Source organism: Strix aluco, chromosome 8 (assembly GCF_031877795.1).
Source record: "Strix aluco isolate bStrAlu1 chromosome 8, bStrAlu1.hap1, whole genome shotgun sequence".
NCBI classification, from domain to species: Eukaryota; Metazoa; Chordata; class Aves; order Strigiformes; family Strigidae; genus Strix; species Strix aluco.
This window is the reverse complement of record NC_133938.1, coordinates 1,457,696-1,481,667: the sequence shown is the minus strand read 5'-3', so window position 1 is coordinate 1,481,667 and position 23,972 is coordinate 1,457,696. Positions and strand designations below refer to the sequence as shown.

Here is a 23,972-nt window from a genome sequence, read left to right as displayed (position 1 = left end):
CGCCGTCCCCGCGCGCTCCCGGGAGAGGCCGGGGCCACGCGCATGCGCAGGCGCGGCCGCTCGGCGCGGGGCCGACGGGCCGTGAGCCTGCGTGGGTCCGCGCGCTGCGCGCACTGCGCCTGCGCGGGGGGCGGCGGCGGGGGATTGTGGGATACTGCGGCCCAGGCAGGCTGGTGAGGCGGGCGGCGGGGGTGCGCGGCGGGGCCGGGCCGGGTCGGCGGCTACTGGAGGCGCAGCCGGGAGCTGCAGCGCGGAGCTGCTCGGGCCTAACGCGCTCTTCCTCTCCCCGATGTGTCTGTAGCAGCGGAGCGGGCGGCAGCGCAATGGCTTCCAGCAGCGGCACCGACGTGATCCAGGTCACCAACGTCTCCCCCAGCGCCAGCTCGGAGCAGATGCGGACGCTCTTCGGCTTCCTCGGAAAGATCGAGGAGCTGCGCCTCTTCCCCCCTGAGTGAGTGGCGGGCCCTCTGCTCTCCGCTCCCCTCCCCCGCGAGGAGCGGGCCCCTTCCTCCGCCTCCCCAAGGCCCGGCCGCCGCCTCCGCCTTCCCCTCCCCTCCCCTCCCCCAGCGCAGCGGCCCGCCTCCCGCTTCCCTCCTGCCTCTCCCTCCCTCCTCCCTCCCTGCCTCCCTCCATGGCGGCCGGCAGCGGGCTCCTGCCGTGGCGTGACTGCCAGGCCTCGGCTCGCTGGGGAGCTCGGCCAGTGGCCCCGCCGGTCAGCAGCGTGCGGCTGTGCTGGGGGGACTGGCAGGGAGCGCGCTCGGAGCGAGCCGCGTGGCTCCGCGGCCGCCTTTCTTCTCGCAGAGAGTCGCCTTGGGAGTTTACGTGCTTATTACAGTTGTAATTATTCACGTAATTACGTTAGGCGCGTATCTGGGGAAAAGGCCGTCATTTCAGGCATGCAATTACACGCAGGATTCCTCCTGTCAAATGTACATTTTCCTGCGGGAGCTGTTTGCTCCAGGCCTGCCTGGTAACCTCTGCTGCCTGGGTAGCCTCCAGAACTGTAGGCAGTTTATAGACTGTTGGCCACAAAACCAAAAGTTTGATATAAATATGCATCCCTTACAAAGAATTCTGTGCAAAATGGGTATGTAATCACTAATACACGAATAATACACATTTATTATGTTAGTTGGGTGTTAACGTTGGTTTTGGTCATGTCAGTTTGATTCGTTTTGCAGAACCTAATATTGTATGTTGATCTTCTACATGTGTATTGTGTAAGTGAAAAGGTTTCTTTTTGCCATGATGAACGAGGATTGTTTGATTGGAGAAAAACAGGAACACAGTTATTTTTAATACCCAAGACTATTTGGATTTCTTTGTTTTAGGGAAAAAAAAGCTATCACAAAGAATTCTTTTTTTCATCATTGAGTCTTCAATCTCTGCTAGCACAAAACCAGGAAAATTCACCCATTCTGCTATCTGGTTATGTATGCAAATTCAGAAATGGTATTTCTGGTGTTCTTGTAGTTTCTTACTTTGAGTTGGATTTTGGCAGTTTCATGCTGGAAATTGAAGCACAGAAAGAAATGGAATGTGTATAACTGAAATTGAGGGACAGTTCCAGACAAGAGTTGTTAATAGCTTGGGTAACTGTGCCTGAACAGCAGAACCAGTAATGCTTGGCAGCCAGCAAAGTCACTCACCTTTAAACAGATGCAGTTATTTGGTGTGCTGCTCTGTATTTTAACATTTTGCCCAGTTTTTAAGGAAGGTTATTATAGGTGAATTCTGTTTCTGAAACTTTGTAATTTTAGATACATATTAACTAATTGTTAAAAGAATACTTTTGTGGTATCAGAATGAAGTGGTCTACAAAAAATCTCCAAATCCAAAGCCCAGCCCAGCCCCTCTCCTTACCATACTCCAGACTGCCTGTATATTCTTAGTTTGGCTCCTTTGCACAAATATGTGGTGCAATACTGGCCCCACAGGGCCCTGCTCAGCACAGATGCTGGCTCTGCATGGGGCTGTGCTCTGGAGAGAGAGCTGTGATGGTTATGTTGTAGAGCTGGGCTGTGGGAAGAGAAGAGCTGGCTTCCCGGAGATCTGCGTTGTACCCTTGTGTCTGTGATGTTTGATACTAGTAGATACTCTCAGTAGATGTTTTTAGGGCAGATTTACTGGTTTGTGGCCTGGCGTTTGTTTCTGCAAAAAGGCCAGGCTCCTGCATCTGCCTGCTGACTTATGCCTCCTTTGTTCTGGCACTGGTGTTCTTCTCACTTCAGCTGGGTCATGTTGTTGGTATAAAAAACTACCAAGCTGACAGCCTCTGCGGCGGTGTCGGTGAAGGCTGAGCACTGAGGGAGGAAAGGCAACCAAGAACTCCAGCAACCCAGGTGCCAGATAGCTCAGATTGGATGACCAAAAATTACTTAAAACGTTTGCCCTAAATTTCTTTTGTATTTCAAAGCCCTAAAAGAAGGAGTAGGATAACATTTCTTCGCCTTGTAGGGATATTGTGAAGGTTTCTTAGTATTTATGAAAAAGTTATAACTCTAGAAAAGCCACTGAAGAAAATAGTGTAAGTAGGCCTTGCACAGGAGATGTAGAAAATACTGAATAGCTGTTGAAGTGAATGTTATATCTTCATTCTAGAATGTATGTCTTGGAGGAAAAATAACGTTTTTGAAAACTGTATATAAAGGTTGTGCAGTTAATACTAGAGCAGGCAGTTTTTCGGACTGGGGTTAATTTTTAACCTTACTATTTTAAGGAGGTTTTGTGTCATTCCTTTTGTGGTGTTGTCCACACAGAGATGCCAAGAGCTCTGGCACCTCTAGACTCACTGAGAATCTCCACTGGGGTGCTCAGGGATCTGATCTTGGAATGCTTTAGAGTTTCTGATTTCATTTCACACCGAAGAGGGGTGTATTTTCTAATAGTGGCAGGTTTTTTTATCTGTTTCTTCTAAAGCCTTTTCTGTTCCTTCTTCTTTAAACTTCAGGTCCTCACTTTCCTGTTCATGGTGTTCATCCATTTTTGGGGGGGGACAGGATATAAATTATAATCTGAAAATTCTCTCCGTAATCCAAATCTCTTTGTGTCCCAGATTATACTGGGCACAAGTATTTCTGAGTAACCAGTCCCATTTCCATTGCTCTACCTCCTTATTTGATCTTTCTCTCAGTCACTCTGGTTCTGCTGTCACCTGCAGAAGTTCCCTATTCTCCTGGACTTCCAGATCAGATACAACTCCCTGAGCTTTTCTCCACTTCTGTTTCTCTTTCCTCATCCATCTCCTTATCCCAGTTTATTTAATCAGCTATTACACATTTATGTATACCTCAGCATCATATTACACCTTTAATCCACAGCCAGCTCTGTGACTTCTTCCATTTTCCTCCCCAGACCCTTTCTTCCCTCCTTCTTCCTCTTTTTTCCGATGCCATTGTCTGGTTCTTGTCTTTATTGTATTCTGTGTATCTTTATCCTCCATGGTAGGCAAAACTGAAAAGTGGAGGGACTAGATTTCTGAGAGTGCTTTTTTTTCTCTTTTTTTTTTTAAAGTGTGTATATGCGTATTATATATAAGCTGATTTCAGCATATTGTGTTTTGCACATGAAAACTGCCTTTCCATCAAAACTTAAGTTTCTGCTCTGAAACTTGGACATAAAAGCTCTCAGGCCACTGGTGTTTGATAGAGAAACCAATGTGTTCTTTGGTCTTGCTCTTTAGATAGGAATGATCCAGGCAGATTTTTATGGAATGAGAATTTTACCAAGAAAAAAGCATATCTGATGGAAAATACAGTCTACAGAGTCAAAGCTCGATAAAATTAGGAGCATACTTAATACTTTCTTATATTGGGTGGCATAGTAACAGGCAAGATCTTTTGTCTTCTCTGATAACTGCCAATAAACGTTATAGAAGGGCTCTGTCAGAATACCGCCGTTACTTGCAATTGCCACTGGAGTTGGTCTGCTGAGGAGGGGGTGACAATGTTCGTTTCCAAGGGAAGCACATGGGTTGCTTCTTTTTGGGGGGGTTTGTTCTTCTCTGAGTTTTTTTTTTAACTCAGTTTCTTCCCACCCAATGAACTTGGTAGTGTTGAAGAACATCTCTTGCATGGACAATCTGTTTGCTCCGGCCTGATTCTACATCAGTAATAATGTTTATGCAAGTGGCAGAAATATCCCTTAAAAAAATCAGATTTAAGATTTAAGATGCTGGTTGCAATATGAGGGAACTTTGGGGTGAGTGGTTAGAGGTTATGATACAAAGGTTGGATTTCCCTGTTTATCTGCTGTATTTCAGAATCTCCTGTACTTCAGAACGGGTACGTTGTTCAGACACCAGCCCCAGTAAATCGTCGTGTGTCTCAGCGTTCATTAGCATGATGTCTGAGAGGGAGTTACTAAATCTTTCAATCTCTGGTGAATTAGAATAATGATGGCCTTTTTTTGGTAACTGTTGAGAACATTCTGTTCTTGATGAATTTCACTCAGCCACAGCTTGGATTTTAGAGTGACTAGAAATACATTTTTAAAAATGAAATACACTGATTTATATTAAATGTCAGGCTGCATAAGCATAGCTTCACGTATTTTCGGTTGTTTTTGTAGATTCAGCTAGGGTACTCGTGTATATAAACATGTTTCATGTTCCCGTGTTGTCACAGACATTTTAAGAATGTTTGAAAATACTGTACTGCATCTATGTAGTAAATTGTTTCATTTTTGTAGAACTTAGATTAGTATACCGTTCAAGTATGCCGTAACTCCTTGATTTACTTTTCCTTAAAATTTTACTACTGGGATTTTGTTAAACAGTGTCTGCTAATGCTGCTTTGGTTTTTATGTTTTTATGCAAATGGTTAAGAAAAGGCACCATTTTGGCAAGGATTCATAGGTACAAAAGAACTAATTGTTTCAATTTTTCTATCTCCCCCATTTATGGCTACAACGTTACTTTCCAATTAAGTCTGCAAAGTGTTAGGTGAAGTGGATGTTTCTAATTTTAATAGGCTGCTCCAATCTAGTTTTTAACACCAAGTTAAAGTATATTAAAGTGTGGTTTGATGGACGTTTGGGGCAGCTCTTGAGCTTGTGTAGCTTGCATGTTGGGCTCAGCCTATGCTCAGTGGTGCTGGAGGTTAGATAATTTTTTGGCATTTGCACTAACAAAAATAGATCTTGGATGTCTGTCTTGTTGATGTCAAAGTCATCCTCATTTCTCCTGAATTCTGACAACTCTCTCTGCACTTTCAGTGCTTAAAGACTTGATCAACATTCTTCAACCCAGATAAAAAAAACTGTTTTGGCAGTGGGATGCCTTTTGAACAGATAGTCTTACAACTGTTTCTGGGAATCTAGTTGGTAAAGGTAGATCTTTGTCATGAAGAATTAGTGAATATTTTTTAGAGCTCCCTCTTTAGGCCGATTTGTACCTCTGGTACTTGAGGGCAGAACTGCACAGCACGTGTACCCTGGTCTTGCTTAGGAACCAGGGCTTTAGCACTTGCTGCTACTTTCAGTACCTACCCTGCGCCTTCTGCGCCATCTGCTGCACAGTTGTGTCTACATAGCAAATTTTTTTGCTGTCTTTTAGTTTATACGTCTGTTTAAAGCAAAATCTCCACCATTTTCAGGATATATAGACTTTTGAAACCTCTTCAGGATGTTTACTGGGTTGGCTCTTGCTCTGGTTTTCGAGGATTTGGTTTGGTTTTGTTTCAGGGAAGGGGGACACAGCTGCATGACTCATCTACAACTCTTTCCTATTGTTTTAGGAAGTAGATATTTCAGTTTTATTTAAGTGACTCAAAACTTCTGCATTCTCTTTTGGATTTTCCAGTCTGGGGTTTTTTACACAGCTCTGCTGACAGATGCCTGTTTTGAGCTGTGGAGTAGGTACAGACCTATCTTGCAAAGAGGTCTGTGTTTACTGATCGGTTGTTTAGGAACTTTTCACCCATTAGTGAGATGTCAACTGCAGTGTTGCCTGCCTGAGCTGCTTGAATTTCTTTGTGTTTAGTTCTGTTACTGCCAAATGGCAGACACGTGTTCAGCAGCGTACGTCCCTTCAGAACGAACTTGGCAGTTTCTGTATGTGTGAGAAGCAGCACAATGAGGTTTGGTCTAGAAGCCTTTATGAAATTGTGTTGATAAGTAAAATCACAGTGGTCTTTTAATCATTACCCTCTTCATTTCCGTCGTGGTTTAGCTACAGTTTCATAATTTACCGTAATAAGTAATTTGGGGCCTAAAGCAGAGAGTGTAAAACTACTGGTTTTGTTAACTGATGAGATATACATAGTAGGTAACTTTTTATCTTTTTTGAGCAAAGTTTTTCTTCATCTCCTTCCCTTCTCACAGACAGGTCATGAAAACTAGTTTGTGTTTAGGTGACTGGTCATAGATATATTGTGCATAACAGAATTAATGTCCAGTACAAATGAGACAATAAAACTATTTCTTCAATTTTACAGTGAATTTGGCTTCATTCAGTGTAATTTTCTATCTGTGGTCATGCAAAATGATGTTTGATACAAAACCTGCAGTCGAGCTCCTGCCTGGAGAAGTACCCCATAGCCCCCTGAGACTTCCTGGCTTGGTGAAAGTGGGGAGACAATAGAAGTTACAAGGTTCATGCTGTCAGACTTGCTTCCATCTAAGTAATTTCTTTCTTTCTTTTTCAGTGATTCTCCTTTGCCTGTTTCATCACGTGTGTGTTTTGTAAAGTTCCATGATCCTGACTCGGCAGTTGTGGCCCAGCATCTGACAAACACTGTATTCGTTGACAGAGCGTTGATAGTCGTACCATATGCAGAAGGTTTGTGAATTGTTTAATGGTCTATGAAGCCACCATATGATGGCATTTATTTCAGTATAGTTCACAAAAATGAGGATTAGTAAAATGTCAAACATGTAAGACATTAACATTTTGAAACCCTTGGTATATTGCCATTGGCCCATGGATTAAATAATTTTTTTTAATCTAGTGACACTGAATGAAGGTGGAAAGTTTACCTCTTAATGGTTTTGTGTGTCTTTAAGTTTAGAATATTAACACTTTAGGCAGAATTATTTGCAAATTTTGCCCTTTATCAGTCTCAATGAGACATTTTCCTAAACAAACTTATGCAAACAGGTCAACATTTTAAGGAAATTTTGCCTTAATAATTGAAGTGTTTGCCACTTGCACATAGGCATAAATCTCTTTGTGAGGCTGGTGTCTCCCTCCCTGAGAGCGCAGGGGAGAGTAGCTTAACATTTCTCCGAGAGATGCTGCCACTGCCCTTAGTTGGGAACTTCCCTGAAAAGGCACTCGCTCTCCTTGTGAAGTCCAGTATACCAAGGGTTTGAATAATTATGGTTTAATTTGAAAGTGAGATCTTCCAAGAGGTGCCAAATGGGCACTGGTACTAGTTTTTTATTCCAAGTTTTCTTGTTCATCCTTGATATATTTTTATAGAATTTCACTAAATAATAAACTCTTCTCTCTGTTATTTGTGTGTGTGATTTTTGTAGTGGAGAAGGCAAATGCAAAGCCCTTCCAGATGACTGAAAAACAGTGGGTCCTCTGCAGCTACAGGGGATTCTAGACATTAACTAAAGGCCAGCAAGCACTCAAGTCCCCAAGTGTTTTCCTGGTGTAACCACTTGTTAACTACATTTTCTCTTCTTCTTTTTATTTTTACATTTTAGGGTGTTACAGTAATTTGAAAGGCAATGAGCAGGGTTTTTGGAACTTACCTTAAAAACAAAGTGCTGAGAAGACACCTCTTCTTACAGAAGTCTTATTAAACTCTTCTAGACTTGCTTTAGAAGTAACTGATTTCCATTGTACTGTTTCTTGATTTACTTCTGAAATAATGGATTTTCCCAGATCGTTTGAATTAAATAAAATCTCTGCAGATTTAAGTCATACTACAGTGATAAATTTGGTACATGGCCTGGGGTCAGACCTATAATCAAGACATTGTAATGCTGTAGGCTGTCTTTTGAGGCCTGGGGAGCTGTCTTACCTTTGTATTCCTTAAACTTAAAAGATACGAAAACTTAATTTGTGGAATGTAGGAATCTGCAGCATGACCTTTGATTGAGCCGTGCTGCTTTTGGAGAGTACAGAACACATTCTGAAATTACCACCGAGTTACTGCTTCTGCTTTCGCTAGTTTAGGTATAATGATAGCATAGTGGAAAGGCATCTTGTCCTCGTCTTTGTATTAAAGAATTATATAGCAACAGTCCCTCCGAGTTAGTACTGAACTACTCTCCAAGGCCCATGGCGAGGAATGTTAGTGTTTAACTTTTCCAGTAAGGATGAAAACATTTTTCTCTTTGTCAGTCTGACTTTGTCCATTGTGCTTGATGGTGGATAAATCTGGCACATAGAGAAATCTGCCCAGTAGTTAGTTTTGGTTCAGATTGTGTAAAGAAAATAATAAAGTAGAATATTTTAACGGGCCTGTTTAAATCAAGGAGTTCCTCATGGGCTGTTTCTTGTGGTGTTCTAGCGGTTCAGAATGTCGATGCTTTTGGCATAATGATGTGGCATATCACAAGAGATATGTTCAGCCGAGAAAGTTATGCCCCCTGGTTCTGTAATCACATGCTTTTGTCCTTGCACTGGAGTAAGAGTTTTCCCTGCAAATGTGTACTGCCAGGGTCCCAATTCAACAAGCTGTTTAAGCACGATACAGCAAGATTCTTAAAACCATAGTGAAATTGCTCATGTGCTTAAAGCCAGGCATATGCTTAACTACTGTGCTGAACTGGGCCCTTTTATCTTTTATTTTCTATTGTGATAATTCTGTATGAATATTGCCTGTCACTAAAGTAAATGTTTATTATCTGTTTAGTGCAATAATTATCCCCTATATCACAAGCGCACTCCAGTTTTAGCATACACAGACATTTTGGTGTTGGCTGTTGCTTTGTGTTATAGAACTATACACAAAGTCTACGGTAAGGTTTAGTATTTGTAATTTTCACTGTGATATTCCTAGATTTGGAAGGAACTCTAAGATTAAAGATGGCTGGGGGGGGTATTTAGGTTCTTTGGTTAATGTTTGTTTCTTTTGTCTGTTTCTTTTTCTTTCATTTCTACACATTCATGCAGTATTTCATGGTTCTAACAAAGCAGCAGTAAAAAAAACTCTTGAAGCATGAAAATTAACTGGTGAGGGGCCTCATTGCTTTTTTTAAAATTGTAGTTTATTTATTTCTAAATACTTTTTAAAAAAACAATTAGAGGATCGGATGCATGATTTTTTTTAATGGATGCAGATCTTCTATGAGGTGTCTCAAGATAAGTCTGAGGATTTGTATTTAGATGCCAGAAATGTTGTAGTTGCACTAATTTGAAATGTTTAGATATAATTTATAAATATCCTCTGAGACATAATTTTGCATGCAAAATTACCCCATAATCTCTCTGTAGGTATGTTAATATATTTATGCATTAATGCCCTTTATCTAAATGACCTTTTTCCCCCCTCTCCCTCCATAACTTTTGGTATCTAAATTGATGACAGCTCAATGACACAAGCAAGATAACAGTGCTGTGTATTATACATTTGTTTATATTATCGGCACTTCTCAGTATAGGTGGAAGGAACCATTACCTTTATTTAACAGTGGTTTTTCTTTTTTGTTGTTGTGTTTTACAGTTCTTTTCCCTGGTTCAGCCTGAACTATATACCAGGCCCTGCTGAAAATACCACCCAACAGTTTTCTTCTGCAGCTTATCCAGTTTCTCTTAAGTGCCCTGTACATATTGTATGTTTTATGATGAGATGCAGTTTCTTAATATGTATTACAGAAACACTACTGGTATTTGCAAATATATAGTAAAATTGTTTTATTGAACTCTCATTTTGGGGGCTTGGGCACATTAACAAATTAATCCATCTGTATAGGGCTTTTGCTGTTGGATAGAATAAAAATACCTACATAATTACTTGTTTTGTAGTAGGACCCTTAAAATTATATGTGCAGAGCAGGCAGTAAAATAAGACACTTGTCTTAGTTGGCTGCAAGATTTTGGGCCAGAAGTTTCTTCTGAACTGGCAGTATGTAGCAGCATTCTTGGTACAATAAGCATGGCACATACTGGAACAAATGCATTTTACTGCACAGGTAAGGAATGTGCCACAATATACCGTATGTATGCACCCATCCACCCACAGACACACATACACAGCGTGTATTTGAAGATCTGCAGAGACTCATTTTCATTTGACAAGTCAGCAAAAGCCCTACGCTTGATTCAACCAAAAAATATTTCCATACCTTCTCTTTAAGTTTTACAAAATTTATATGGTAGGTGTAAAAGAAAACATAGTGAACTGTACCATATTATTAACCCCTAAATCAAACTTTTTTTGTCTTGTGTATCTTGATTTTTCTGTGTGCTTTATAGTGAAGCAGCCGACACGAGTCGTTGTTCATAAAACAGCTTTTGAAAGTTGAGAGCACACCCCTGGAGAACCGACTGTGCTTGCTTACGTTTGGTTCATGACTTAAAAATCGAGTACAGGTGATGAAATCTTGGCAGTGTTAACAAAAAAGTAGTGTGTATTGTGCTATTTTTTTGCTCTAGAAACTTAACCATTTGTAGAGAAAAAGGAACAGTCAAATTTTCACACATTGAAGTTTCATTCTGACAAAAAATTAATGATAAATATTAATAGACATCAAGCTTTGTATTTTAGCCAACATAAGTACTTTCAACAAACTCAGGTGGTGTATCAGGGAGACATTTTCTGGGTGTATTTGTGTATTTTCTGCCTTTGAAATGGGATGCGTTCTAATGCACGGCTATTTCTCTGCAGGAGTTATTCCTGATGAGACTAAGGCTTTGTCTCTCTTGGCACCAGCCAATGCTGTGGCAGGTCTGCTGCCCGGAGGTGGACTCCTGCCTACTCCCAACCCACTTTCTCAGGTAGGCTTCTCGGGAAGGGACTAGATGTATTCTGTTCGATTCTAACTTACTCGCCGTGGTTTTTGTCAGGACAAATAGACTGACGTGCTAATGCTGATTCCTAGAATGTTTTCATTTATGTACCTCCCTGGATTGTTACAGCTATCTGATATGAATTGTGGCAAAACGGTGATAAGTTGCTAGATGGGGTGCTTTTATTTCCCTAATAGGATGCTCTGGTATCTCAGGGCCCCTCCCAGTGTTTCTCCCTCATCCCTCTCTTATCCATTGTGCGCTTAGATTTGATGAGCATCTCGTAGATTTTAAATTTGTGAAGTTCAAGGAGTTGCCATGCTGTGGAGATACCTTCCCTTAATACTCCAACTGAGGGGGAAAAGTGGTAGCCTGTATTTGCTTGTTATCTAAATATACAAGTATTTGTGTGGAAAGTGAACAGTAAGAACAATACGTTGTGGAAAAAGCGTCAGTCAAAGCACGTATCTTATCAGAGAACAGAATCAAAGTACCAGAGGCAAATTAATAAGGATAAAGCTTCGTTAATTCTGCAGTTCTCAAATCCAATTCTTCAGCTTGTGCTTAGCTCTTCGTGTAGCTTCTGTTATGATTTCTGATAGCATGAAAGATACTTGCTGTTGAGTTGTTCAGAAGGTCTCTTTAACCATATGTAGAGGGAAAAAGTCTAAAGTTTAACTCTGAAACTCAAGGAAAGTCATGGAAGAAACAAATACCACCTAAAAGATTTCTTTCACCAAAACCTGTATGTATATAAATTCCTGAAAATGGTCGTTGAACCACCTTCATTTTAGTTCTGTCACTCTGAATCGCAGCCTACTCTCAACCCACTTAATGGTAGAATTTATTTAACACACCCATTTTATGGAAAATTGTGGTGGATGGTAATTTTTTTCAAACCCATCTGGAAAGCTTGTTATGTAGCTCCTTTTGACTTACTGGGAGTTGAGCATCTAACTTGGTAAAGACAAATTAGAGCTGTAGTTTGTGTTCACAGAATAAGTGTGTAGGAAAGTGGCTTTTTCTTTTGAGGCTGCCGGGAGAAGCCTGTAGAGTTTCAAGAGATGAGCTAACTGAAAAACTTGTCGTCAGGAAGCGGAAGGCTCTGCTGCTCCTGCTGCTGCTGCTTTTGTGCTGGCTCGAGCCCGTCAGATCCTTCAGGGAGCAACTTGTGTCAGCCCAGTGCAGACAGCACAAAAAGAGGTTCCCCGGTGGCTCAGTGGGTTCAGTTGGTTGGGAAATGAGTCTCCAGTGCCCAAGCAGTCAGAAAGGAGGCAGTGGGAAGGGAGGGCGAGACCTGGGGGCAACAGCACAGCGTTTGAGTAACATAGGGTCACAGGGGTTTTAGCACAGCGTGTGTTGTTTCAGTATATGTTTTGATCATCTCACTTTAAATGGCCAAAAACTGAGGCTCTTTTATGAGGCTTCGACATTAACTGAAGGAATTCAGACTTGTGCCGTCATCCTACTTACTCTTCCAGTAGCTTTTCAACCCATTTGTCGGTTTTAACTAAATTTGAGAAATCTGCAGAGATGTAATGATATATATTGTCTTTGAATGTAAAAGATTAATTTAAATCCTAAAATGATTTAGATATGCAGTAGTTGGCTCAGAACCTTATAATGAATTTTCATTTTAACACTGGAAAAGAATTTAATGTTAAACTATTTCTTGAATGTAGTGGAATGCTTTACTTCCCCCTCCCCCTGCCCCCAGTTGGGATGCAGAGGAAACAGAATTTCGGTTTAGAATATTTATAGGAAGAAAAAATCCTTCATATCTAAGCTTCGAAGTACCTGAAAAAGGAAAACTGAAATACTCTCACTGACCGTAGTATAATGTTTCTTGTGGCTAGAAGGCAAAGTAAAACGCAGTTTGAGTTTCCAGATGTGTACTGCCTGGGAATCTTGGTCTAGCAGCTTTTATCCGTTGAGTATGGCCTTGTCTAATTGCTGTCTTCGTTACAGATTGGTGCTGTTCCTTTAGCTGCTTTAGGAGCTCCTGCTCTCGATCCTGCCCTAGCTGCTCTTGGGCTTCCTGGAGCAAACTTAAACTCTCAGGTATGTCACACATTCTAAAATTTTCTTTATTGTTCCTAGCACATATGTAGCTTGACTAGCATACGTGATGCTCTTGGTGTTCAGCGCTATATTAAATAACAAGCTGGAGATCTGGAAATACTATTTTTAGATTTGAATAAGTGTTACAAAATACTACTTTTTATTAAAAGCTTGGCTCAATGTAGTCTGCAGAGGCTGATGGTTCTTTAAATTATTTAGAACTGTTACAGAATGCAGTCTTTGTTTCTTGGCATGGCATGTTTTCTGTTTTAAAAGTAATTTTCATTTATGTCAGTTTAACAGCCACTGTCTGAAAAATCCAGTGATTGATTTTTCTGAGCACCTGTTTGGAATAAATAGTATCTGTAGGAATATCAAATTAAATGCAGGACAGACCTAAAAAATAATTTGGGACTAGAAATGAAATATTTCAAGTATGTATCATTATCAAGCTGTGAACCTGTCTTGTACTTACAGTAAAAAAAAAAAAAAAATACTTTTGAATTTTGTAGGTGTAGAAAATACTAAGGAGACTTTGTTATACTGTAGCCTTTTTGAAACTGAAAAAAAGAAGACTTTAAGTACTAAGTAATAGTAGAATATTGAGCTCATATTTAAGATACAGGAACCAAATGTTGTACAGAGAACATGTTCTACAGGTACAACATGTAGTAATAATTTAATGCATTGCTGAGAAATCCATCATTTAGCATTCTTTTTATGCGTGCCATGCGTAGTAACAAGAAAAATAATGGTGATAATGAAATAACAAAAAAAAGCATTCTAAATGCATATTAGAAAAATGTAGATTTGGTGTGATGTTTCCTTTGTCCATGAAGCCAGCTGATGGCAACAAACTCTGGGTTCAGCACATGACTGCCTCTGTATAAAGAAAATCAGTGGGGACTGAGTGTTTTGGTGTTAATACACCACTGGTACAGGAAGTGACCAATTATAATAATATCTGGATTTTCTGAAGAGCTGTAAAATATATTTTTTTGTAGAATTTTTAAAGAAGCTTTGGTGTATTGTTCATAAATTGACATTGAGGACTTCCCATGGACAGGCGACTTAGTTCTCTAATGAGATCTCTATTCTCTTGAAGTAACAGAGAAATAACCTGTAAATAGCAGAAGTGTATTTTTATTTTAAAGTGCTTTGATTCTGTCCAGGAAAGGGCCTGTGTTTGGCTGCCATGGAAAAAAAAGTATGTAAGCACCACTGAAACATGCTGTTCACACCCTCGCCACCATACACAAGCTTTAAAACAGAACAGTACGCCTTTTTGTCTGTAACTTGTTTGCGGTGTGGTGTGTTTTGGTTTGTTTTCATCTGTAGAGACTTTTTGCTTTAGCCACTGCTGAAGGTACATTCAAGGAAGATAATCTTCTTAAGCACACATATCTTCTAACATCGTTTTAACTTTTTTTTTTTCCCCCTCCTTACAGTCTCTTGCAGCAGATCAACTACTGAAACTTATGAGCACAGTGGATCCAAAGTAAGCATCAGTGTTTACAAACATTGATATTGCAGTACACTTGATCTTGGGAGTATCTGTCATGATTCAGATCCAATCTTTGTCCCGCTGGATCTAATTAAGGTTGGAGATAAGCAGTGTCTTGGGGGTCTTATGCGGACTGTTTTTTTCTGTGGTAGAGAGAAGAGGGGGAGGTTATGATTATTCGGCCTTGTCTCTACAGAATAACACCAATTAATCTCTGGGATTTTATTTTGCTGGAGACAGAAGTTTAGTTTTTCCTACGTCATTTTTGTCACTTCTGTGTCCATAACGTAAAGGTGCAGCCAGCACCGTACGTCCTGCCAGGGTGAAGTGAAAGGGCTTGGGCTGAGAATGAGCCGAGACCAGCAACGGCTGTAAAAGACAATAATAAAAGAGTCTGTGCATTACAGCTGTCGGACGGTAACAAAAGGCACTGTGTCCTATTGCTTGGTAGAAAAAGGGAGCAAATAACAGAAAGCACAAGTATTTGTTAATTTTAGTTCAGCATTCAGAAAAAGGATAATTTTGTTCAAAATAGCATGGCATGGGACAGCAAGTAGGGAAGGGTTGTAGCAGTTGATGTATTAGCGTGCTGTTGAGCTGCTGATAACGTTGCAGTAGGGTGATGAAAGCACGTGCCATTGGAAAAAGTATTGGACAAATTGGTAGATGAAAAGTGTGCTAAATGCAAAGAAACCACATCGGAAAGGCCTTGGGCTGCAAATTGCAGGAAGCTTTGGAGAGAATTCTTTCAACTCTCCTCTTCGGGAAAGCATACCAATGTGTGCTTGCCCTGCTGCTGTAGCAGCTAACCAGACCTCTTTAACCGTGCTTGGCTGTTCCAGGGTTTTTAAATGGTCAGAGCCATCCCCTATCAGGGGACACCGCTATGTATGTGCTCAGCTTCGCTTTTAACACTCTTCTGGCATATTATTTGCTATTTTAAATTGACATTTCTCTGAGCAGGGAATGCATAACAGATTGAGCAAACCAGTTACCCAAGATAACGGGTTAGATAAACGTCGGCTGGGTGTTTTGGGTGTACCTGGTTGGCTTCAAAGCCAGCTTGTAGAACACATCTTCTGAACTTCAAATTTCATCACCGTTGGTGGGCTTCTTAGTGTGCCTTATAAAAATGGAAACCAGCTTTCTGCTGTGTAATACACCATTGCCTGTGAAGTTGCTCTTTCAGGTGATGAGAATTGAAATTGTGTTGTACAAAAATATTCTGAAAAGTGTCATTAGAAACATCTGTGCATGACAACGCAAACTTTCCTGCTCTTTACTGGAATTCCAAGAGCAGTATGTGCTGGTACCTTGTGCCCCTGTTTTCAGCAGAGGTACCACATCTCAGACTTACCACTCTGGTGTCTGAAGGGTGACAGAACGCGGGCAGACTCTGATTCACTCAGATCAGACACTTTGGATAGGCTGCAAGCTGACAGTGCTGGCCTCTGTTTCTTGGATTCATCAGTACTGAATTTCTAAAATTCCCTTTTATTTACCAGGTTGAACCATGTAGCTGCAGGTCTTGTTTCACCAAGTCTGAAATCAGATACCTCCAGTAAAGAAATAGAAGAAGCTATGAAAAGAGTACGAGAAGCACAGTCATTAATTTCTGCTGCTATAGAGCCAGGTAATTTTAAACCGTAGAACACCTCGTTCAGTTCAAGATGGAGTTTTGACGTAGTATATGATAAAAGCTAATGGTCTGCAAAATACTGGCTTAATGTTTCCATGTTCTGTAGTGACTTAATTTATAGGTGACAGGTTTTTAATTGTCCTACAGCGTGAATGCTGTATTATGTCCTGCAGAATGATGCAGGGAATTAATCATCTCTTGTTTTTCCTAAAATTCACTTGATTTGAAGATTGCAAAATGCTTGAGATTCCCCCTGACTGAAGTTCGTACTGCCGTCTCTGAGATTTCATTGGAAACAGCAAGTGGCTTAACCACTTGACATCCTAGTGGTATCTGTTCTGGGGGATGATTTCTTTTAATTCCTAATCTGTGAAAGTTTGTAAATAATTCTCTTTATTTTGTAGCTTACTTCAGTAGATTTTATTTTAGAACAAGATGCAGCAGTTCATCCACAAATGTCAGATCCACCAAATCTGAGAAGCGGCAATTTGGAACATTGAAAATACAGTTTTGCAGCCTCCTGATCATTTTCAGGAAAGAATAGAGCTCCGATTCTTTTATTATACCAGAAAAATGTGATGATTGCTTTGCTTGAGGCTTTTTGTGGGAAATTCAAAATGATAATTCAAGAAATTCTTTAGCCCTTCACAAAATGGCAGAGATTCTGAGATTTTTAAGATGACTTTCCAACATTTTCTGAATTTTGACTTCTTCAGTTTTGCATAAAACTTTATGTTGGTTTTATGTTACATCCATGTCTCTGTCATGTTCATTCTTTGTGTCATCTTTTGAGGAAAAGGATAGATAAGCTTAATTTCAAATGTCAAAATATTCCTTTTCTTTTTCTTATTTATAGCATGAAGCTCAACTTCCTTTCCTGTATAAAACCTTTGTGTGACTACTAAAATAAAATTGGGTTTTTTACTATGCTTTTCCTTTTTAACTCCAGACAAAAAAGATGAAAAACGAAGGCATTCAAGGTCGAGGTCACGCTCAAGGAGGAGGAGGACGCCTTCTTCATCTAGACACAGGTAGTTAGCTTATTTAGTTTAAAAAAAAACCAAACAAACAACAACAACAAAAACCCCACCAAAAAACCACCACAAAATCAAAACAAAACAAGACATAGCTGAAACAGTTCCTTCAAAAATACTTCTTGGAGGTGATGCTTCACTCGTGGAGGCTGACAGGTGGAAGAATGCAGATGGTCTGGGGAGAGCTGAGGCTGTGGCTTGGCTGGACTGTAGTGTGAGGTGGAGGCCTGCTCCGGTTTTGTAGAAAGGGTGGGAGAGAGAGGATAGCAAAAAATACCTCAAATACCTTAAACTACTGCCAGAAGAACTTCAGGACACCTTGTCCCAGCAGTGTTTGGACGTGGATTTTGTTCAACAGTACTTTGTTTCTTGTATCGGATAAGACAGACCTTAGCACAGAGCCTTGGTTTTACCCAGCCCTTCCTGCTGTGAACAGCTGGGCCGATGTAGGCTCTGCATTTCACAGTTGTTCCTTAAACCCCTGTTCGTTCTTCAGTCTCTTTCCAGTGTACTTATGTGGTAATTAGCATTTGTCATAAAACCTGGTACTAAGAGGCTTCTCTGAGCATTGTTTATGTACAGAAATGTTGGGCTGTTTCTACTGCGTGCAGCAAATTCAGCTTGGTGAAGTATCTGGGACAGAAGTTTTCCCAGCAATTTCTAGGTTATGATTTATTTGGAGATCAGCTCTGCCCAGGTGTCCTGACTAGAGATCTTAATACAGTCCTACCCAAAGAGAAGGACACGGCTCATTGTGCCCTTGGCTCGTCACCTCCAGTTAGGCAGCGCATGCCAGTGGTCTGTGCAAAGCCATTTGTAATTCTTTGTTATTTCTGTGTTCGGTAATTGGTTTGTATTTGGTTTGGTGTTCTAAACATTTCTTCACGTTCCAGTGTTTCCCTACAACAGGACTGCTGTTTTCTTACACGGAGAGTAGTAAGAGAGCTGATGGAAGCATCACTGTTCTTTGGCGTTTAGTGTTGTGCACTTCCCTTTTCCATTTCCTTGGCAGACTCAATGCGACGCCTTTGCTGTTTTCTATTTTTTTTTCTTCTGTTTTCTGTATCATTGTGCATTACAATACCGTTAGCCCTGAGCAGATGGATTCTGAATAGTATATCAAAATCCCATGTATTTAACTCCCGTGTATAATGTGTTGCTGGTAGGCGGTCAAGAAGCAGATCAAGGAGAAGGTCCCATTCAAAATCAAGAAGCAGGAGGCGATCTAAAAGTCCAAGGCGAAGAAGATCTCATTCCAGAGAGAGAAGTAGAAGGTCAAGGAGCACATCCAAAACCAGGTATTGCTTCAGTAAATCTATTCTATTTGCTAGAAATTAAATTGTGAAATGTTGGTGATTAATTTTTAAAAAAACCCCACAAACAACCTAGGGCAAAATGACCTGGTGTCTCTTTTTGAAGTCAGTCTCTTGTACCATCTTACAGAATTACATTACACTTGCCCTGTACATGTGTACAGTTACCTAAAAACATGTAACGTGCTTTTCCTATGAGTCAACAGATGCTGCAGGCTTTGGGTGACTTGCTCAGCGAGCATCTAGACTCGCGGATTTTCTGCTGTCTGTACACAGAAGCTATAAAAGAGCTGTTCTTTTAGTCTGCTGTAGATAATTGTAATCCTTGTTTCCATGAATATAACGTGGCTGGCCCCAGCAATACTGAGCAGTGTGTGCTCTCCAGTGTAGTTATGTCTTCATTCATTTTCCTGCCTAGCAAAGGTAGTGAACGCTACTTGAATCGTTTGAAAATGACTTAAAGTCTGTGTTTTACTAAAAGGGATAAAAAGAAGGAAGAGAAAGAAAAGAAACGCTCTAAAACTCCTCCCAAAAGCTACAGCACAACTAGACGATCAAGAAGCACAAGCAGGTACAGTAACGTGGAAGTTTCCTTGGTCTATATTCCCAGCATGCTTTATCTGCTTTAACAGAAAGAACATTCCTGTGTGTGAAAGGATGATGGTTCTGTTGGGGATATATTGGGTATGTGCACAAATGCGTGTATGCTCTCTCTACCTCTGTAAGGTGCTTTATTTTTTTCCCTGATACTGCAGTTTTCTGGAGGTATCGTTTGGGCTAGAATAGCTCCTGCTTCTTCTACATCAAAGAGAGTATGGTGCTTTGAGGTCACTGTTAAACTCCTTCCCTATTTATGGAATAAATATATACAAAATGCGTGCCATTCTGTTTCAGAAAAGTTCCAAAATTAACTTGCAATATTAATAAGAACAGACTGGTTTGTGTCTATTTGCAAAAAGAGTCAGTTTGCCTAACACAGTCCAAGCCAGTGATTTGTTCATCAGGGAGGAGGTAGAACAGGAAACGACTTACTCTGCTGATCAGCAACTGTGTGGGCTTTGCAGTGCTGCTAATAATAAATACCCGGTTTGAGTTACACATATTTACTACCTTCTGAGCAGTGCTGGTTTTGGAGCCAGAGGTGTATTTGTAGCTTTTAAAAAAAGAAAAAAGGGAAAAAAAACCCAAACCCAAGCTTTGATCTCTCCTTCCTGCAGAGAAAGACGACGTAGAAGAAGCAGGAGTGGAACACGGTCGCCTAAAAAACCCAGGTCTCCTAAAAGGAAAATGTCCCGGTCCCCATCTCCAAGAAGGTCAGTCAACCTCTTGGCTAAACCAACAATGAAACGGGGATGTTTGGTTGCTTCCTGGAAGCGAGGGGTGTATCTTAGTTGCACGCTGCTGTTTCTCCCTTTAGATTTGTCGTGAGCTGTGGGTAACGGTCGGGACACGGCCTGTGTTGTGGTTACAGAGCAATGCCATTGTGGTTTTCATTCTTCTGCATACTTTATCGTTGTAGACATAAAAAGGAAAAAAAGAAGGATAAGGACAAGGAGAGAAGTAGAGATGAGAGGGAGCGGTCAACAAGCAAGAAAAAAAAAAGCAAAGACAAAGAGAAGGATCGAGAACGAAAATCCGAGAGCGATAAAGACGTGAAAGTATGTTTAAAAACCTGTTTAGCCTCACTGCCTGTACTGTTGTATTAATCTTAAACCAACAGGGGCTTTGAAAGCAAGTTTTACTTTTTTTTTTTTTTTTTTTATCTCGGCAAAGCAGGTCACAAGGGATTACGATGAAGAAGAACAAGGATACGACAGCGAGAAGGAGAAGAAGGATGAGAAGAAAATGGCTGATTCTTCCTCCCCAAAAGTGAAGGAGTCTGCGGCTGACAAAGGAAGTGGAGACTCGGCCAGGGAATCCAAAGTCAACGGGGATGATCACCATGAAGAGGACATGGATATGAGTGACTGAGTTTTGCCTTTGCAGTGAGCACCGCTGCAGACGTGCATCAGTGTCATTCCTGTGTGATTCTTTTATGCTGTACTTGTTAATCCTAAACCTAGATGTATACAGCTCTAAGCTAGACTTGGTTTGTAAATCTCCTGATACTAACTCACATCAAAAGCTTTATAGAAAGGTAACCATTCTCGTTACGGCCCAAAGGGATTGCGTAGCCAAGCGATTTTTACTAACTTGGTGATGCTTTGAGCAAAAGTACAAAGCTGCATGCATCTACAGCAGGCATGGACTGTTTGTTGTATGATCTCCTTTAGTAAATCAGCTCACTTATGATAGTGTTTCTAGAATTTGATTCATTGCAGTAATAGAGCAGTATAGGGAATGCACTGACTGCATGTTGATTGTGGCAGAAACATCCTCAATGTTCTCAAGTCCTACAGCATATGGTGGATCTACTTAAGGGTCTTAAGTGTGACTACACGAAAAAAATCAACAGTACATCTGAAAATAAGCATTCTGATATAGATAGTTTTTTGTTCTTGTTTTTTTTTAAGCCATGTGGCTGGGGTTGGTTGGTTTTGTTTTGTTTTTCCCAGTGGGTTTTGTTTGGCTTTGACAAAGTTAAAATGCACTAACCTTTTTGAGGGCTTTTTTTTTTAGTCTGTCAGTTCAAATCCATCTCAGGCTGGTTGTAATGGTTCTTAACTTTTCTTCTTGAGCCTTGGGAAGTGAAAAATCTCTGCTTGATCAGTGCCCAGTGATTAAAGGTTGATTTGTGCAGTTTTCATAATCCAGGTCATTTTGTTAATGAGCTAATAAACACATTGCAAAAAGGGTAGTGCATTTTAAAATTGACCTTCGTATGCTTTTAAAAGCAAGTCTACTTGATAATGTACTTTTTACTTGATCTCAAGTTGTATAAACTAATAAATTTGTGTTTACTGTCACTGCAGTAGTAATCTTATGCACACAGTGATTCCATGTTATATGCAAAGTAGTTAGGCAAGCTGTTTTCTTAGTTACAGAAGTTCAAGAGCTTTTACTTTTGTGCAGGTAAAAAGACAAAAGTAGGCTACAGTCTGTGCCATGTTGATGTACAGTTTCTGAAATTGTTTTACAAAACTTTGATAATAAAACCCTTAAACTTATACTCATGTTCCTATAAAACTCTGCTGGTATTTATTTACACCACTGAATGTATAAAACTTTTACCTCATTCATTTAGAATATACAATTTTTCTTCATCTACCTATTTTAAAAAGACCATAATAACTCCCCTCTCTTCAAAAGCTGTAAGTGCAGTGATGCAGCTGGGAGCTGCCATTTTAGCTCTAACGACAGAATTGCTCTACTTTTGGGGGGGGAATGATGGGAATGGGCTTAAACGGGAATCTAGAGGTATTACGGGACAAGTAATTTTAAAAAGAAATGTGTATTTGTAAAAATTTTTTGTATTTTCATTGAAATAGGAACATTTACCTCTTGAGGATGGTAATGGAAGACGAGCAGAAACGGGAAGCAGGGAGTGCTTTGTGCAGCTGGAGCAGGCGTTAAGTTTTGGAATGAAACTGTAAGTGGTGCTTGAACTTCCTGAATCGGATGCGTCAAACCACCTTCTTTTTAAACTGTCCTTTAGTCCCAGGCAAAGTGAACCTGCCATTTAGATACACAGTGTCATTTTTAGACTTTGTAGAAATGTAAATTTTTACCAACTGTTTTAAGTATTTTGTCAATACAGAGAGGTCTATGTCATACAACCCGTTCTAGGCTTTTATTTCTAGTGGGGAGAGAGTGATTGTTCTTGTAATAAAATATAGACACAGACAAGGTGCATGATGTCTTCATAGATGTGCCTTTTTTGTTGTCATCAAGATATTTATATGTGAAGTACAAGAACATAAACCAATTTATAGTAATAAAGTAAACTTGATCCTTGGTGTGGTGAACGTCATTCACGTGCTGCAATGAAGGACCGAGGCAGGGTGCTGAGCTCTAGCTGGTAGATCAAGGGCTCTGGGTACTGAAATTACCTTGTTTCTAGTTTATTTTGCAAACCAAGCCTGTGTGGAGCATTAACTGTGTTGCCTCTGGCTGCCCAAGCCCCAGTGCAAACTGGGGAAAGGTGTAGTTTTAAACCCCCTTTGCTAATTACTCATGGGTTATGTGTTTTGGGTTGTTGCCTTTCAGGGGAGTGGTGCTGGGCACAGCATCCCCCACCAGCACTGCCCCTGTCCTCTGCACCCCTCAAACCCGCACCTGAGCTTCCCCTCGGGGTGTGTCAGGGCCAGCTGGAGCTCTGAGCCACAACTTTTAGTAATTTGAAGTTGGTTTGCTAATTATTCCAGAGCATTGGCTCACCTGCCTCTTGAAGTGAGGCCTGCCAGGTCCTGCACCACCTCTCTGCCTTACTGAAGGAGTTTAATCCGGATTTAGTAGCAGCTGCTCCTGGCCTCTGGCCTTCTTACAGCAGGGTTTAACTGTGGGGGGTAACTTGCAGGAGTTTTTCCCTTTTCTTTGAAAAGACCCAGGCAGGGAGGGTGTGTCTGGGGCTGGCTGCAGGACATGTTTAAATGGGAACAAAGTACCACAGCCAGAGGTAAAAAGTTCCATCCTCCTGTTGGTGCTGAGGGATGAGTTAGGGATGTGCTCAGCTGCAGCTCCCCAGCAACCAGCTGGGACAGACTCCTGAAAATATTTCACAGGCGTGTAGCTCCCCACAGTCTCTCAGGGCCTGTTGTGGCAAGGTAAGGCTCTAACTGCAGAGTTTACTGAAATCTTTAACTGGTAATGTTTGAAGCACTTTCCGTAACTCCAAAGAGGAGTTCTCCTTACCCTTTATAAATACGAGATATTAAAAGTTAGCAAATCCTTAACTGCAGAGGGATGTCCTGATCTCTGCTCTGCAAGCTCAACTTTTGATGCTTGCAGAAGAGCAATTCCAAGGCAAAAAAACCTTCAACAAGGCAAAATGAAACTTTAGAAGTTCCAGGTTTTGCTCTCCAAGTCATCCCATTACACCCATTGTCACATCTTGCTGTTTAAATGAGCACATTTCTGGATTTAGGAGAGAAAACTTCTGTCATTACTGAATGACTTAGAAAAGGTGCTATTATTTTTTGGCAGTTTTATGCTGTGATAATCTATATCATGAATAAATTACTTTACAGATTTCTATTTGTTAGAAGTGTAATAGTTTTCTATTAATCTGTAAGTGAAAAATATATTACCAGTAATCCTTGAGGAAAAGGAAACACAAAAATGCTACAAAATACTGAATTTCTCCTTCCCTCCTACCCATGGAGCTGTTTCTAACCTGGTGACACCTGAGCCCCAGGTCAACACCAGAAGGTCCATGTCCTTCCCCCACAGCTGTTCCACACTCCCAACAGCTCCTGTCTATGAGGAAAAGGCAGGATTTTATTTAAAAACTGACCCACAAAGTGCCCCTGCAGAACACAGCAGTGTGAGCTTGTCCCCTCAGATCAAACCCCTATCAGAGGCCCCTCGACGGTGCAGCTACATCCTGAAAAGTGCTGTGACAGGACAGGTAAAACAC

General features: G+C 40.8%; 1 protein-coding gene across 3 annotated transcripts; it reads left to right on the top strand.

Moving 5' to 3' along the window:
- The first annotated feature begins 57 nt into the window (after positions 1-57).
- On the top strand, positions 58-21,564 carry SRSF11 (serine and arginine rich splicing factor 11). 3 transcript variants are annotated; one of them, XM_074831754.1, is made up of 13 exons: positions 58-173; positions 302-451; positions 6,645-6,778; positions 10,785-10,894; positions 12,875-12,967; positions 14,416-14,465; positions 15,977-16,104; positions 17,060-17,141; positions 18,311-18,442; positions 18,939-19,028; positions 19,675-19,770; positions 19,977-20,115; positions 20,234-21,564. In XM_074831754.1, the coding sequence occupies exons 2-13, from the start codon at positions 324-326 to the stop codon at positions 20,426-20,428; spliced, it is 1,377 nt and encodes a 458-aa protein (XP_074687855.1). In that variant the 5' UTR covers positions 58-173; positions 302-323; the 3' UTR covers positions 20,429-21,564. The 3 variants fall into 3 exon arrangements, with proteins under 3 accessions (XP_074687855.1, XP_074687854.1, XP_074687856.1); XM_074831753.1 differs by having other exon boundaries at positions 20,231-21,564; XM_074831755.1 differs by lacking the exons at positions 58-173; positions 302-451; positions 6,645-6,778 and adding an exon at positions 6,784-10,489 and having other exon boundaries at positions 20,231-21,564.
- Positions 21,565-23,972: the final 2,408 nt, after the last annotated feature.

Bases quoted from the DNA above. Each gene is read 5' to 3' on its own strand.
- SRSF11 (XM_074831753.1), top strand. From the start codon at position 324: ATGGCTTCCAGCAGCGGCACCGACGTGATCCAGGTCACCAACGTCTCC. The intron at 10,895-12,874 runs GTAGGCTTCTCG...TCTTCGTTACAG, and splicing joins CTCCCAACCCACTTTCTCAG to ATTGGTGCTGTTCCTTTAGC. The intron at 16,105-17,059 runs GTAATTTTAAAC...TTTTAACTCCAG, and splicing joins TTCTGCTGCTATAGAGCCAG to ACAAAAAAGATGAAAAACGA.